This window comes from Myotis nattereri (genome assembly GCF_964212035.1).
Source record: "Myotis nattereri genome assembly, chromosome: 1".
Classification (NCBI taxonomy): Eukaryota; Metazoa; Chordata; class Mammalia; order Chiroptera; family Vespertilionidae; genus Myotis; species Myotis nattereri.
Genome location: NC_138075.1, coordinates 94,936,123 through 94,954,216, shown reverse-complemented (window position 1 = coordinate 94,954,216; position 18,094 = coordinate 94,936,123). Strand labels below are relative to the sequence as shown.

The 18,094-nt window shown below is 37.3% G+C and overlaps 1 protein-coding gene and 1 pseudogene across 2 annotated transcripts in view; one reads left to right on the top strand and one right to left on the bottom strand.

Annotated features, from left to right (window-relative positions):
• The window catches only part of UPF2 (UPF2 regulator of nonsense mediated mRNA decay), a gene marked incomplete at its 3' end in the record, with an annotated part of 119,532 nt that overhangs the window by 56,703 nt on the left and 44,735 nt on the right, over positions 1-18,094 (bottom strand). Inside the window, exon 8 of the mRNA XM_081093303.1 lies at positions 14,545-14,630. Coding sequence (XP_080949429.1) covers positions 14,545-14,630 — 86 coding nt within the window. The remainder of the gene's footprint in view (positions 1-14,544; positions 14,631-18,094) is intronic.
• On the top strand, positions 2,821-3,808 carry LOC308528096 (peptidyl-prolyl cis-trans isomerase A-like; annotated as a pseudogene). The gene is made up of 2 exons: positions 2,821-3,046; positions 3,371-3,808. The product of its transcript is annotated as a peptidyl-prolyl cis-trans isomerase A-like (transcript).

Sequence of the window (18,094 nt, the reverse complement as noted above, 5' to 3'; positions counted from 1 at the left end):
GCCCTCAGGCATTGACCCCCATCACCCTCCAATCACAGGATCGGCCCCTTGCCCAGGCCTGACGCCTCTGGCCTAGGCGTCCGGCCCGGGCAGCGGGGACCTGCAGGGCAGCGGGGGGGGGGGGGGGGGGGGGGGCCGCGGTTGCAGGCTCCGCCCCTGCCTCTGCAGGATGCCTCTGGCTGAGGTGTCCGGCCCGGGCAGCAGGGACCCACAGCTGCAGCGGCCCCGTGATCGTGGGCTTCGCTTTAGGCCCAGGCAAGGGACCCCTAGCTCCTGGGACTGCCAGCTTCGACCGTGCCCAGCTCCCATCGCTGGCTCCACCCCTACTTCCTGCTATCACTGGCCAGGGGAGAAAAGGCACCTGATTCTCCGATCATGGCTGGGGGGCAGGGCAAAGGTGGCCCCAGGGCCGCCTTTGCCCTGCCCCCCAGCTCTTAGCTCCCCGCTGGGTTTCCGATCACTGTCAGTGGCAGGAGGCTTCTTCCTGCTTTCCCTTTCGCCTCCCTGCATTGTGCCTACATATGCAAATTAGCCGCCATCTTGTTGGCAGTTAACTGCCAATCTTAGTTGGCAGTTAATTTGCATATAGCCCTGATTAGCCAATGAAAAGGGTATCGTCGTACGCCAATTACCATTTTTCTCTTTTATTAGTGTAGATGACATGTTTTCTTTTTCATGCTCTGGAATGAACAATATAACAGAAAAATTACTTGTTCATAAAGGCTAAAAAACAAATCAATAAAGCTATCTAGTCTTAATCTGAATTATTCAAGACAAAATTAACAGATAATTTTGTACATTTTTCCCCATGATGACTCGTCTATTTTGTCTTGGATTACTCTAAAAATGTGTATTTATTCCAAACAATTATCTGTTTCACTAAGATTTTCAAGTTGTTTTTAAATATTTCCAGCATATCATCTGGCTCATTTCATAAACTTTTGAATGTTCTTTTATGCTTTCTAAATGCTTCTCTTTTTAGATTTTTTGAAGAACTAGCTCAAGTTTTTAAATTTTAAAATTAATTTTAATCGTGGTTGTCTTTTCAATGTATTTTTCAATAAAATTTCAGATTATAACTTAACATCAAAATTTTTTTTACCTAGGTCATTTCCTTTTTCTTCTTTTCCTGGACAAGACACACTTTGCTTCATTTTTTTCTTTTTCCAATTAGCTGAATCAACTTCAGAGTTTTTTCCCAGCCCCCAAAGAAAGGTAGGTATAGCTATTTATTTTAAAGTAAAGCAGTCTGTGCTATCCCTTCAGGCTCCCTAACAACACAGATAAGTGGTTTCAGCTTCAGAAGGGATTTAAAACATAGTTTAAAGACTCCCTCGAAGATCTGAATTCTTTCAAGCCTTTCCAGCTAGTTAGTAATCCTGTGTTTTATTTCTACTGGAATTGGCTACATGGAAGTTCCATTCTCTCAGAATCCTCTACCCCCTATTAAACTCAACAAGTTCTCAAACTAACAAGTTCCTAACATCCCTCTTTTTCCATTACACTTTGTAAAAGATAGTTGTAATAGATAGTTAAAACTAAATGTCATCCTGCCCTATTTAAATTTTCAACTTTTATGATTCTTCATTCATTACTTCACAAAATAAAACCCCTAATACCATAAATATTTTGTTAATGTTAGTCCTGCACAAGTGTGCTTTTCTGTCTTTTCTACAAATGAGCCTGAAAGAAAATGGAGTGCCAAATTCTATATCGAGCACATTAAAGTTATATAAACATAAATAGAACATTTTAATCAACTTAAAGAGCAAATTTCTGTTAAAATTTAAGCTAGATATATTATTTGACTTTTCTGAAAGTCAATTAGAAAGTAACCTTACATCCTTTCTTTGAAAATTGAATTTTATAATCTTCTAAGAGACAGATAATTATTTTTAACAAGAGTTAATGAGTGAATCTTTTAAAAGAATGTTTTTCCTTATACAATAATAAAACCTTACTTATACTTTCAAGGTCTCCTGAATCATACATTTAACTATCCTCCTAGCAGTTAATGATCAAGTTAGTAAACATCCAGTCAAGTAATAGTACAAGTAATAACAAGAATGTAGAAGCAAACACACAGGTTACTGAGAGGGGGAAAGGCATTCTTAAAGGTTTTTATCTCATAAACAGTTTTCTAAAAGAAATTTCCCTCTTTTTTTCTTTTTAAAATCTAAAGAATTTCCCTGGCTGGGTGTTGCTCAGTAGGTTGGGCTCTGCGTGTGCAATAAAAGTTTGCCGGTTTGATTCCCAGTCAGGGCATATGCCTGGTTTTCAAGCTCTATCTTCAATAGGGGGCATGCAGGAAGCAGCTTATCCAGTCTTAATTTCACATCAATATTTCTCTCTCCCTCTCTCTCCCTTTTCCTCTCTAAAAAAAAAAAAAAAAAAAAAAAAAAAAAAAAAAAGAGAGAGAAATCAAATCAACACAATCTAAAGAATTTAACTGTTGAAAATTATGAATTTTATGTGTTCAAAATGTCTGGAAAAAATAAGAGACAGCACTGTTACCAGTCAATTAGAAAACACTAAAACAGATGATGATTCAAAAAACAAAATATAACATACAAAAGACTGGGGTCATTTACTCTGAAATCAACATCCAAATTCTGAGACTTTTCCAGAATGTTGATGTTCCCAGAGCAACAGCGCCATCAAGTGACATAACATACTAATAGATTTTCCACTACTCAGTTTTTTCATATTTCCGAACTGAACAAGAGGAAGGGGAGGAGGTTCAATTAGAATGTCTCTCAGAAAAACTCCAGCAAAATGGCTTTGCAGACACTGCCGCCCCGGAGCCGCCCATGACCAACTATGGTGAGCCCCACCGTGTTCTTCGACATCGCCGCAAAGGTGAGCCCTTGGGCCAAGTCTCCTTCCAGCTGTTTGCAGACAAAGTTCCAAAGACAGCAGAAAACTTCCGTGCTCTGAGCACTGGGGAGAAGGGATTTGGTTATAAAGGTTCCTGCTTTCACAGAATTATCCCGGGATTTATGTGCCAGGGTGGTGACTTCACACGCCACAATGGCACAGGCGGCAAGTCCATCTATGGCAGCAGTTCTCAACCTTCCTAATGCTGCGACCCTTTAATACAGTTCCTCATGTTGTGGTGACCCCCAACCATAAAATTATTTTCGTTGCTACTTCATAACTGTAATTTCGCTGCTGTTATGAATCGTAATGTAAATATCTGATATGCAGGATGTATTTTCATTGTTACAAATTGAACATAATTAAAGCATAGTGATTAATCACAAAAACAATATGTAATTATATATGTGTTTTCCGATGGTCTTAGGCGACCCCTGTGAAAGGGTTGTTTGACCCCTAAAGGGGTCACGACCCACAAGTTGGCGACCCACAGGTTGAGAACCCCTGACCTCTATGGGGAGAAATTTGAGGATGAGAACTTCATCCTGAAACATACAGGTCCTGGCATCTTGTCCATGGCAAATGCTGGACCTAACACAAACGGTTCCCAGTTTTTTATCTGCACTGCCAAGACTGAGTGGATGGATGGCAAGCATGTGGTCTTCGGCCAGGTGAAAGAAGGCATGGATATTGTGACAGCCATGGAGCGCTTGGGTCCAGTAATGGCAAGACCAGCAAGAAGATCACCATTGCTGACTGTGGACACTCTAATAAATTTGACTTGTGTTTTATCTTAAAAACAAACAAACAAACAAAAAACTCCAGCAAACTCTCCTTAAAAAAGCTGGATCAGGAAAAGTTGTTTAAGAATCAAGGGAAGCATTCCACCTCTGAAGAGTATTCTGTTTATATTAATCTAAAGAAAGTCTGAACATCCATCTGCTAAAATCTGGTTAAAGCTATATGGCTTCAAAGTAACTAAACCAATAACCAGGGTCACCTATATTTAAGACAAGGAACTAAGAGATTCTTAGGTACTTTCTCTGATTCTGATTGACTTTCTACTCAGAAGTTCATTTAGGTGAGGGAGCGTTTCTGAGGTGCTAGGAGTGGTTCTAATCTTTATACATTTATGATATAAACACTTCTGTGAAATTTCAATTATGTGTATGTATAAATTAACTATAAAATAATATCCAATTAAGGGAAATTCTAGATTTCACTTCTGTGGAGTCCTTCAAATTAATAGGCTAAGAAATAAAATGCCAGCCTTTTGAGATTATTTAACCACTATTTTTTTTTTTAATTCTAGAGAGGGAGGAAGGGAGAGAGGGACAAGAGGGAGGGATTGAGGGAAGGAGGGAGGGAAAGAGAGAAAGAGACAGACAGATAGACAGACACTGATGTGAGAAAGAAACATTGATCTATTGCCTCACGTACATGCCCCAAGTGTGAATCAAACCTGAAATCTAGGTATGTGCCCTGACCAGAAATTGAACTCACAGCCCATCATTGCACAGAACGACACTCCAACCAACTGAACCACACCAGCCATGGCTAACCACTATTTCTTTAATGAAGGAAGAACACGATTGAAAGTTAAAACCTTTAAAAATTGTAAAGGTGGATTAAATCAAATTTTAAAACTTGTAATTGATACCAAGAAAGTAACAGATAACTCATAAAATGGGAGAAAATATTTGCAAATTATGTCTGATAAGGGACATGTACAAAATATAAAGAACTCATAACTAAAAAAGACAACATAACTAAAAAGGGGGGCAAAGGATTTAAAGACATTTCTCCAATTAAGATGACCATTAAGCACATGAAAAGATGCCCAAAATCATTAGCCACTAGTGAAATGCAAATCAAAACCATAATGAGATGCCACTTCACACATACTAGGATTGCTATAAGCTAAAAGAGACAACAAGCAGTGGTGAAAAATTGGAATCCTCAATCATAGCTTTTGGTAATGTAAAATGGTGCAACCACTGTGAAAAGTTTGGCAGTTACAAAAACGTTAAATACTGAGTTGCTAAGACACAGAAATCCACTCCTAGGTATATGTACCCAGGAGAATTGAAAACATAAAATGTACACAAAAACTTGTACACAAATAGTCACTGCAGCATTATTCACAATAGCTAAATAGATACAACCCAAATGTCCAATAACTGATAAATGAATGGGTAAACAAAATATAGCATGACTATACAATGAAATATTATTCAGCCTTAAATAGGAAGGAAATTCTAATCAAGGATACAACATGAATGAATCTTGAAAACATACTACTGGTAGTAGCAGTTTACTATTTTACCACTCCAGCCTCCCTAAGGAAGCAAGTTATAATCCTCAGGTTCAAGCCAAATTTTATAGGCAAGGTAGAAAGACACCTGAGGATCAAGGACAAAAGATGATCTTCAAAATTAAAGACTTTTCTGACCAAGCAAAAAGTCCACAGATATATCATTCTGAACATACAAAAACTCAAGGGATATGTCTTCTTGAGAAAATTATTAGAAGATGAACTTCAGCACAACAACAGATAACTGGAGAAGCCAGAGAAAGAGGACTGGAAGAGAGCTAAAATGTTTTAAACCTTAAAATTGAGATAAAAACAAATGAGGTAGAGTGACAAATTAGAATGTAAATGCTATGTTCCTATTAGGATATGTAATCAACATAGAAATAAAACAAAGAGAAGGAAAATGAAAGAGATGGGAAGTTAGGAAGTCTGCCGTGTCTACTTGTAATGCTGTAAACTTCAGTATCATTCAAAGCTCACATATAATACAAGTATAAGCACATTTAAGAGTAAAAAAAAATAGCCCTAGCTGTTTTCCCAGTGGTTAGAGCACTGGCCGGTGGACTGAAGGGCCTCAGGTTCTATTCCAGTCAAGGGCATGTATCTTGGTTGCAGGCTTGATCTCCAGCCCAGGTCAGGGCACCTGCAGGAGGCAACCAATCAATGTGTCTCTCTCACATTGATATTTCTCTCTCTCTGTCTCTGCCCCTCTTTTCCACTCTCTCTAAAAATCAATGAAAAACATATCCTCAGGTAAGGGTTAACAAAAAAAAAAGAGTAGAGGAGAGAAACAAAGATGGCGGCATAGGTAAACACCGAAATTGCTGCCTCCCACAACAACTTCAAGAATACAACAAAAAGACAAAACGGACATCATCCAGAACTACAGGAAGGCTGGCTGAGTGGAAATTCTACAACTAGAAGGAAAGAGAAAAACATACTGAGAGCCAGAGGAGCTGCGGAAGTAAAGTGCAGAGGTACGGGGGCACGACCGCGCGCGGAAAAGGGCTGGCACCTGAGGACGCGGCTGTCTTTTTGAATTGGGAGGGAGTCACAAGCTCCCGACTGCTCTGAAACTCCGGTTCTGGGAAGTCTCTGGGGACCCAGGACTCATACGGGGAGAAACTGGACTGTCTGGCAGCAAGCAGAACTCTGAACTTGAAGGCGGCTTTCCCTCAGAGGTGCTTGCAGCAATTAAATTACCGGGGCACTGAGAAGCGCGGCCCCTTAGGGAAGGGCTGAGGACCAGTCATAGCTGCTTGCTCTGCCCTTTGATTCCCTGAGACCACGCCCCACCCAGGCTGTGGCAGAGGCTTTTGCATATGAATGCCCTGGCCCTTTGCAATCTGAAAATTACCTAACAAACTGCAGCTGGGCCAGACAGACCCAGAACTTCCAAGAGAAGGCCCAAGGCCCCACAGCGGCTTGCATTGCTTCACAGCTGGGCCTCATCAGGGCACCTCCAAACTCCAAAAAAGGAAGGGGAATCTGCAGTTATCTTTGTAGCTCCTGCTGTGTAACCTCAGGTAGAGGCTAAATTAGCACCTCCTTAGATCCAAGAGCCAGTGTACCCAGTGGTCAGAGGGGGACCATCCAGATCACAACTCCTCAGATCCATAAGGGACACACTCAGGGGGCAGACTCAGTGAGCACCAAAGCCCCACTGAAGCAAGTCTTGCCCCAGAAGGGTGTCTCTAGCACAGAAGTTCTCCCACTGCAGACACAGCTGATTCTCACAGCCAATTGGCCTGGAGGTCAATTCCTCCCAGTGATCCTACAACAATCAAGGCATAACTACAACAAGACTGTGCACAAAGCCCACAAGGGGGTACACAAAGAGTGTCCACCTCAGGTAACTGGGGAGGCTGAGCCACTGGGCCCTACAGGACACCTAGCACACAAAACCACTCTACCAACACAGGGAAGCATAAAAAATGCAGAGACAAAGAAACAGGTCACAAATGACAGAAATGGAGGAAAGCAAAAGACTGGATATAGAGTTCAAGACCACGTTTATAAGGTTTTTCAAGAATTTTATGGAAACCACCGATAAATTTAGTGAGACCCTGGAGGATATGAAAAAAGACCAACTAGAAATTAAGCATACACTGACTGAAATAAAGAATAATATACAGAGATCCAACAGCAGACAAGAGGATCCCAAGAATCAAGTCAAAGATTTGGAATATGAAGAAACAAAAAATACCCAACCAAAAAAGAAAATAGAAAAAAGATTCCAAAAATATGAAGATAGTGTAAGGATCCTCTGGGACAACTTCAAGCATACCAACATCAGAATTATAGGGGTACCAGAAGAAGAGAGAGAGGGCAAGATATTGAAAACCTATTTGAAGAAATAATGACAGAAAACTTCCCCTACCTGGTCAAAGAAATAGACTTACAAGTCCAGGAAGCGCAGAGAACCCCAAACAAAAGGAACCCAAAGAGAACCACACCAAGACACATCATAACTAAAATGCCAAGAGCAAAAGACAAACAGAGAATCTTAAAAGCAGCAAGAGAAAAACAATCAGTTACCTACAAGGGAGTACCCATACGACTGTCAGCTGATTTCTCAACAGAAACCATGCAGGCCAGAAGAGAGTGGTAAGAAATATTCAAAGTGATGAATGCCAAGAACCTACAACCAAGATTACTTTATCCAGCAAAGCTATCATTCAGAATTGAAGGTCAGATAAAGAGCTTCACAGATAAGAAAAAGCTAAAGGAGTTCATCACCACCAAACCAGCATTACATGAAATGCTGAAAGGTATTCTTTAAGAAGAAGAAGAAAAAGGAACTCTTACCATTTGCCACAGCATGGATGGAACTGGAGAGCGGATAAATACCACATGATCTCACTCATTTGTGGAATATAATGAACAACATAAACTGATGAACAAGGACTGATCCAGAGACGGAGAGGCAATGATTGAACTGTCGGGCCTTGGAGGGAAGGTAGGGGAGGGTGGGTGTAAGGGGGAAAGATCAACCAAAGGACTTATATGCAAGCATATAGGCCTAACCAATGGACACGGACAACGGGGGGGGGGGGGTGGGGGGGGGGGTGAGGGCATGAGCGGGGGGCGGGGGGGGGTAAGAGGGTAACGTGGGGATAAGGACACATATGTAATATCTTAATCAATAAAAAATATATTAAAAAAAGAGTAAAAAATATATTAAGGAAGATAACATTATTAATTAAAATCAGATGGGTGAGAAGAGAGAAAAAAGGGGAGGGAACGTAGGCTACTTTATCATCATACTCATGGTGGCAAACAGTAAGACTGTATAAACCTTTACTAAGCAAACCTATAATCATGAAAGTAATTACTCAAACAAATATAGAAAAACCATCCTAAAATCAGAAAACATATAAATCTACATGTAAGATAATAAGTAAGACAATACAAACAGATCAGACTTTAAAAAATTAAATTGAAAAGACAAATAATATAACAGAACTCAATTCTTATCTGTCTTAGTAAAAAAATGTAATAAATAGTCTAACTTATAAGAAACATTTTCAGAATGGATCTCAAAGTAAAATTCAATTCAATAATATACAAGAAACTCAACTAAAATAAAGTGATTCTAAAAGACTGAAAAGGGAAAAAGCATACCAGAATGAAAAAAAAAAAAAAAAAAGGCAGAAATCCATAACCTGAATACCAGGTAAATTAGTGTTCAGGCCCAAAAAAGAATTAAATAAGACAAATAACACTTTATAAGAAAAAAAGTGTGAGATATGTTTTACTTCACATAGCAGTTACCAGAAGAAACAACACATATCAATTGTATTCGTCTTCTATTCATCTCTCTCGGCCCATAACCCCAGCAAATGGACAAAAAAAAAAAAAAAAAAAAGGCAAGAAAACACAAGACCTTAATAAAATAGTTATTTAATAATGTAAACCTGCCTGATCAATCCATTTAACTCTACAACATGAAACAAAGAATGTAACCTTTTAAAAATGTGCTCAAAGAGTATTGATAACAATTAACACTTTAATAGGCCACAAATAAATTTCAAAAAATTTCAAATTGAGTAAAAATAATTAAAGAATAGTACTAATTACAGAATTAGTATTCTCTAACTGAAGTGCAAAAAGTATGTAAATTATTAACCAAGTCAGAAAACAAAACAAAAAGTCCCACTATCTGGAAATTTCAATTCTCTCTCAAACATCTCATTAGGTAACCAAAATAAATAGGTAAATAAAAATTTTAAAATAAAGAAGCTAAAATTGGAGAATTTCTAGAAAACATAAACACAGAAATCACCCCATGTCAAAACTAAGAGATACAGCTAAAACCATGCTCAGAGGACAATATATTAAATATCAAAAAAGGAATAAAATAAATGAAAGAAGCTAAAAGAGAAGAAATTAATCAAGGCAAAGCCAAAAATAGTAAGAAAACAGTAAAACAGTAAATACATAAACAATAAACCCAGAAACTGTTTTTCTTTCTTTCTTTTGGTTAACAAAAATCTAAAATGAATAAGCTACTAGCTAACATAAAATCAAGAAGAGAAAAAAAAAGGGTAAGTACAAAGACAACATTGTAATGGTAAAAATTGGAATGTCCAAAATAGTTAAATATAGTACATAAAAAGAAACAATGTATCTTTAAAAGAACAAGGGAAATTATGTATTGATCTGAAAAGATCTCCAAGCTATATTGTTAAGTGGAAACAGTAAAGTTCAGACTAATAGGAACAATAAGTTGCCCCTGTGTAGAAATCAGGAAATATAAAAATCTATAATTGCATTTTCTTGTCCTAGACGCAAAAGAAACTTTGGAAGGATACAAAAGAATCAAGATAGTGGTTTCCTATTGGGAGGAGTAGAAATTGGGTAGATGGGGAGAAAAGGACAGAAAGAACACTTTTCAGCATGTAATATTTTATACTTCTGGGTTTTGAGCCCTGTGGGTGTATTACTTATTTTTCCAAATTAATTTTTTAATTTGCATATGACTAACATAAACTCATCAAATATTTTCAAACACTTAACTTGGTACCAAACACTACACTTGGTGTTGGGGATGTACAAAATGAAAAGGTCTAGTTTTCTCTTTTAAAGAGCTTATAGTTTTTACAGTTTGGTAGGGAGATAGGCACAAACCAACATTGTGGTATTTCTTCATATAAAGACAGGTTGAAAGTGCTATAAAAGAGCACCTATATCTACATAAAAGATATAAAGACAATTATTCAGCGAAGATGAGTATTACTGTAGGTCCTCGGGTTACGTCCGAGATCCATTCCTACTACGTAAGGCGATTTTTGCTGTAAGTCGGAACCCACCTACATAAGCACCTACGTCACTTACATGGAGCACATACACAGCAGAAATGAAGTGAAACAGTAAAAAAAATTTAAAGGAAAGATAACAATTCCTGACCTTTATTTGTGGTAAATAAATAATAGAAACATAAAGCACATATGTACATACATCAAAATGACATAACTTTTTTTTTTTAATAAATACTGTAAATGGGAGGTGGCAACGTAACCACGAAACGATATATGTCGACGTAACCCAAGGACTGCCTATATTTAGCTCTGATGCTAAATAAGACTTAAAGGCTGAGCCAGAGATTTTCAGAATAATAAAAAAGGATATCCCACAAATAGAATAGAAAACAGATTCGTGGAAGTAGAGAGAGCAAAGGGTAGTCAAGAAATCATTACAGATCAGGATTTTGCAAGAGCAAGAGTGGCTAGAATTAAGACGGAAGAAGCTGAAATGGGGCATTAAATATCATCTTCTAGCTGTCAGGCAATGTGCTAAATGCTGGAGATAAAGAAGTAAACAGGGCAAAAAATAAAATAAAATAAATAAACAGGGCCTATTTCCTGCAGCTTATTCTAGATGTCAATGTCCAGAGAAACCAAGAAAGAAGTTTTGCAGTAATTTGATACCAAGTCTCTGGCTCTTACACATACTGTTGCCTCTATCAGAAATGCTCTTTCAACATTCCCTTTCTTCACCCGCCCCTAGTCTAGATAATTCCTTTCTCAGAACTCAGATTAAATGCCCTTGTTAAGGCCCAGCAGGCATGGCTCAGTGGTTGAGCATCAACCTATGAACCAGGAGATCACAATTTGATTCCGGTCAGGGCACATGCCCAAGTTGTGGGCTCAATCCCCAAGGCAGGGCATGCAGGAGGCAGCCTATCAATGATTCTCTCTCATCACTGATGTTTCTATGTCTCTCTCTCCCTCTCTGAAATCAGTAAAAATACATTCTAAAAATATTAAAAAAATAACTGCCCTTGTTCCAGGCAGCTTTCTCTCACCCAAGAATAGATCAATCAGTTCCACTTGCTATACTTGAAAGCACACTGTGATTCTTCTTGGTAATTACACTTAGGCTTCTTGATCTTTCTATCCAAACTACAGTCTGCATGAATACAAGAGTCAAACCTCTCCTGTTCACCACTGTATCTAACGCACTAATCACAGTATACAGCAAACCCTTAATGCAGCGATTTTTCAACCTTTTTCATCTCATGGTGCACATACACTAATTACTAAAATTTTGCAGCATACCAAAACATATATTTTTTGCCAATCTGGTAAAAAAAAAAATGGTATAATTTTGATTCATTCTCACCAGACAGCTATTGTTGTGTTGGCTGTTGTCATTTTGTTATTTGACAATCTAAGGGAAAAGAGGTCAGTTCCCTGACTAGTCAAGTATTGCATGTTTTGTTGTAAAAATCCTTGCAACACACAAGTTGAAAATCACTGTCTTATTGAATTAGTCAATGAGTGAAAAAATTTTAGAACACAACCCTGCTGGTGTGGCTCAGTGGCTGAGTGTCAACCCAGGAACCAAGAGGTCACAGGTTTGAGTCCAGGTTAGGGCTCATGCCAAGGATTGCAGGCTCGAACCTCAGAGTGGGACGTGCAGGAGACAGCAGATCGATAGATGATGTTCCTGTCTCATCGATGTTTCTACTTCTCTACCCCTCTCCCTTCCTCTCTAAAAACCAATTTTAAAAATATTTTTAAAAAATTTTAGAACACAATCTTTCCTGATCACTTAGGCTGATGTATAAGAAACCTAAATTAGCCCTGGCTGGGTTGCTCTGTTGGAGCATCGTCCAGTACACCAAAAGGTTATGGGTTCGATTCCTGGTTGGGGCACATACGGGAGGCAACTGACCAATGTTTCTCTCTCACATCGATGTTTTTCTCTCTCCTTCCTCTTTCTCTAAAATCAATCAATAAATAAAAAGTTCTCGGGTGAGGATTTAAAACAACACACCAAAAATCTAAATTATTATATGTATACATTTCAGATATGTAAGACTATATGGTTTCTTACTCATGGCTCCAGAATGTTATACATCCATTTTAAGTACTTGTATCTTTATTTTTTCTCCTCTCAAACTATAAATTGTCACTTCCTACTACTTTCAAGTCTCTGTTTTCTAGCAGATTCCAATTACTTCTAATTTGCAGAAATCTGCTAAGCCAAAAGCAGATAAATTCAGCTATAAAGAAATAACTGCCATAAGAACCAAACAGTAGTACATAGTTTTTAAGAACTTTTTCTTTTGGAGACAGAAGCAGGCAATGGTGGAGTAGAATGAAATGGGGATACAAAGAAGCAAGATGCTCTTTTGTAAGTAAACTACTTAAATATTATTGCATGATTTCTTTTGTTAACAAAGCCTTTTATTTTTGCTAACTTTGGTTTATTCTGTTAAATAATTCCAGGCGACTGTTATACATGTTCCTGTGTTCAAATAAAACAGTTGAGCCCTGACTAGTTTGGCTCAGTGGCTAGAGTGTCAGCCTGTGGACTGAAGAGTCCCAGGTTTGATTCCGGTCAAGGGCATGTACCTTGGTTGTGGGCACATCCCCAGTAGGGGGTGTGCAGGAGGCAGCTGATCGATGTTTCTCTCTCATGGATGTTTCCAACTCTCTATCCCTCTCCCTTCCTCTCTGTAAAAAAATCAATAAAATATATATTTTTTAAAAAAAACAGTTGAACAGAAAAATATGAAGGTAAAAAAAAAAGCATTATTTGAAAAAATTTGGTCCAAGATAATGAGGAAAAAAATATTTCCTCAATTCAAAATGCACTTTTTCCCATTTACAAATACTGGGTGGGGCAAAAGGTTTACAGTTGTTCATATGGAAAATAATACAATAATAAATAATAATACAAGAATAAACTAGGTGTTTCGTGTACTCATAACTATAAACCTACTTTTATGTGTAAGAAAGTGAAATATGCTTCTTAATCAAAGCCTTCAAAATGGCAATATTTTTCTCTCTTGGTTGCACATAAAATAATGGTACACTTCATAACTAATAGCATCTTGCATTTGATGAAATAATATATAATTTTATGTAATAAAAACATTCATCTTTTTTACTTTCTCAACTAGATAACTGTTATCTACTCATGATATTAGCACATTCCATTTCCCTTTCCCCACTAAAATAAAAAACCTAATGCTCATATTAATGATGCTGAGAAGAGATAAAAACCAATACAAAAGAAAAAAGAAAAGCAGTGATTTGGTTTTACTGAGAAATCTTACCATTAAAAGGTAATGGGCCCCTATTAATGAATGAACCAAATTAAAATCTTGCTTAAGAAACCTTTAGTAAAATCCCTTAGAATTCTTATCTTTTGTATCTATCTTGGCTATGTTACATATAGTAATCATAATAGTTAACAAAATTCTTTAATTACTTATTGTTGAACAAACAGAAATAAATCTTCTCCAGGTTCCTAAGGTGAAAAATCTTAAGTGGTCCTGAAATTTGCAGATGAAGTAAGGCATTTAATTTAGTCTAATTTAGAGCAATAGAATTCTCTAAACACATAATGCACACAACTGAATATACTACTTGAATTCTCAGCAACACATGCTAATGTGACTTCCAATTTTAAACTATCATAATTATAAAATAACTTGAATATTTTCATTTAAATACAACAGCAAGAACTGGACACATTCAATTAGTGTGATCTTTACACAAAATAAAACTCTCCAAAAAACTTATATACCATTTATTATTTTTTTCTCCTCAAAAGCAAAAATGTAAACCAACTGCTTCTAGCAAAGATGGTCATTTCTCTTAAAATAGGTTATATTTTCTCTTAAAATAACAGGAAAGCATCAGAAGAAATATTTCCACTTAGAGCTAATGACAAAAAGAACAAAAATCAATGAGAAACAAGTTACAGAAAATATGCTAATAATGTCTATTGACCAGGAATATTTTTAAATAAGTAACTAAATAAAAACTTTGATATTACAATCATCACTGCAAGTAAAAACACTAAAAAATTACTCTTTATTTTAAAAAAATACCTACCTTTGCCTGGGAACTATAAAGAGTGCCCGTACCAACTTCTTCCTATTTGCTTTTGTGTTCATGTTCATGCAAAAATCCATGGCTGCCTATAGGAGAAAAAGCAAACTTTTTCTTAAAAAAAAAAAAAAAAAAAAAAAAAACCTTCATTTAGCTACTAAAAACAAAAATCCTGGTGCTACAATGGATTTCCACCTGTTCCTAAACGTTTCAAATGGTTTTAAAAGACTAGTATTATAAGCATATCCCAAACTAAAAGATCACTGAGCTTAAACTCCTCTGTCCTTATGTATCTCAAAATATGTTTCATAAACTTTTAAATTGCAACCTAGAGTTAGAAAAAGAACTTCGAGTGGTTAGACTCATGATCATGCAATGTTTGGCAAATAATTACATTAAATGCACAATCAATGCTTTAACCTCATTAAAGTTAAATAAATCAGTGTTGATTTCAGAAAAGTTTTCTACAAGGACAGTTACCAGGAGCCAAATAAGTTACTAATACTAAACCAGATAATCAAAAAGGAATAAAGATAAAGTAGGTAAGAGAGCTAAGCATAGATTATTCCAAGAAACATGTAAGAGTAAGTGCCTCGACAATGACTGAAAGGTTCAGTGTCAGCAATCAGATTTAGTAACTTAATTAAACAAACCATATCACAGGACTGTAATAAATGCACACAGCTGTTATTTAGTATAGTACTCCACTCTTCTATGTTTTAATAACAAAAATATGTTCAATATTTCATCAACATGTCTAACATCTAATATTTGTGTAAAAGAACAAAATAAATCCAGAGACAGAAGCATGGAACAGACTGAAGAATCTGGGGGAAGGCGGAGGGGGAGGGAGGATGGGGCGGATGGGAAGGAGAGATCAATCAAAAACTTATACACATATATGCATAACCCATGGACACAGACAATAGTGTGGTGAAGGCCTGGGGTAGGGGGAGGGGATGAGCTAGAAAAGGTCATTGGGGGAAAAAGGGATTTTTCTGTAATACTTCCAAAAATAAAGATAAATTTAATATTAAAAATAAAAAAGAAAGTCTAAGAGAGGTATATGTTCTGGGAAACCACTGGAAAACAACAACGTGAAGTAACTGGTATTTTTTAAATGTAGGCATGCATATTTTTTAATTTTTAAAAAAATATTCAGTATAGTTGGTTTAAGAAAATAACAAATTTGTTATACTTTAAAAAGGAATATATTATGAACAAATGTCCTTTTGGGTTTCTCAAATATTTTCCTTCCATAGGTTCACATGATTATTTTATTATTCATACCAATCTTTAGGTAGATTTGAAGATCAGATACAAATAAAAGATTCTCAGATTTTCCTGAATTGGCTTTCTACACTTTACTGTAGATGATAATATAATAAAACACCTCCCATTTGGTTAAAACTTCTGATGAAATAAATAGCACAACTGAATTTGATAAGGTTTAACTTAGGAAACCGGCTCACATTGAAAATATCCACCAAGACTAAAACTTTAGATCAATATTAGTCGAGAGCAAAATCTATTTAATTTTTTCTTCTGCTTGTAAAGGAAATGTAATAAATGTCATTGAAGCTTACATTTTATAACATTAAAGATTATGGCTAATAAGAATAACAAAGAAAAACTGAAAATTCAAGCAATTCACTCAAATTAAAAATTCTGGATCTACTAATAAAAATCCCGAAGGTCATGTATTCAGATAAGAAAACTGGAAAAACTTCACTCTTACACACACACACACACCCCAAAAGAAAGAAGAAAGAACAACTTGCATATCAACATCTTTAAAAAGTATATTTTAAAAAAATGATAATGACTAATAATGGCCTAGGTTTCAACATAATTAGGAAACACAAAAAATAAAAAAGTACTTCAGTAACTATTTTAGATATTATCTTTTAAATATACATATAATCTGCATAATATAAGTAAATTTTATAAAAATAGAAGTCAATAAACACTTTTCCTGCCATAATAATTAACGACCAGTTAAATGAAAAACAAACAAAAAACAGAAAACCACTATAATGTTCAAAACTCTCCACACATTAAAAATTCGTAAGGGTATCAATGCCTGGTACATACATTAGGTGTTCAATAAATGTGTTGGGATATGTAATACTCTTTGTAATACTTTAAGCGTTAAAACAAAATAAAATAAAAAATAAATAAATGTGTTGGGTAAAAGACTGCAGGAGTGAGAAAACTGCCAGAATTAATAAATCTGAAGAAATTTAAAAAGGAAAAAAAAAAGCTTCCCATGTATATTAACTCTTAGATTTAACTGGTTCTGCCCTATGGGGAGAAATGAAAGCAAGAGATGCCTATACTGGTGCTGTCTATCTACTTTGGTTACAACTGCTGCTTGACAACTCAGTAAAAAGTTTTTCAAAATCCTGTTTCAAAATGTTTTAGGTAGAGAGAAACCAAGATGGCGGCATAGGTAAACACCTGAAATTGTGGTCTCACACAACCACTTCAAAAATACAACTAAAAGATAAAACAGACATCATCCCGAACCACAGGAAGGCTGGCCGAATGGAAATTCTACAACTAGAAGGAAAGAGAAAAGCACACTGAGACTTAGAGGAGGTGCGGAAGTAAAGTGCAGAGGTACGGAGGCACAAGTGGAAAGGGCTGGCAACTAAAAGCGCAGCTGTCTTTTTCAATCAGGAGGGAGACACAAGCTCCTGACTGCTCTGAACTCCAGTTCAGGGCGAGCCTCTGGGGACCCAGACTCATATGGGAAGAAACTGGACTGTCTGGCAGCGGGCGGAACTTGAGGGTGGCTTTCTCTCAGAGGCCCTTGCAGTGATTACTGTGGGACACTGAGATGCAGGGCCTCTTAGGGTAGGACTCAGGATCAGCCATACCTGCTTGCTCCGCCCTGTTGATCCCGAGACCCCGTCCCACCCAAGCTGTGCGCAGATGCTTTTGCATATGAAAGGCCTGGCCCTTTGCAATCTAAAATTACCTAACAAACTGCAACTGGGTCAGAGAGACCCAGAACTTTCAAAAGAAGGCCCAAGACCCCACAGCAGCTTGCAATGCTTCACAGCTGGGCCTCATATGGGCACCTCCAAACCCCAAACAAAGAAGAGGAATCTGCATATCTCTCCATAGCTCCTGCAGGGTAGCCTCAGGTAGAGGCTAAATTAGCACCTCCTTAGAGATCCAAGAGCCAGTGTACCCAGTGGTCAGAGTGGGGCCATCCAGATTACAACTTCTCAGATCCATAAGGGACACACTCAGGGGGCAGACTCAGTGAGCACCAAAGCCCCACTGAAGCAAGTCTTGCCCCAGAAGGGTGTCTCTAGCACAGAAGTTCTCCCACTGCAGACACAGCTGATTCTCACAGCCAATTGGCCTGGAGGTCAATTCCTCCCAGTGATACCAACTACAATCAAGGCTTAACTACAACAAGACTGTGCACACAGCCCACAAAGGGGTGCACCAAGAGTGTCCACCTCAGGTAACTGGGGAGGCTGAGCCACTGGGCCCTATAGGACACCTAGCACACAAAGCCACTCTATCAACACAGGGA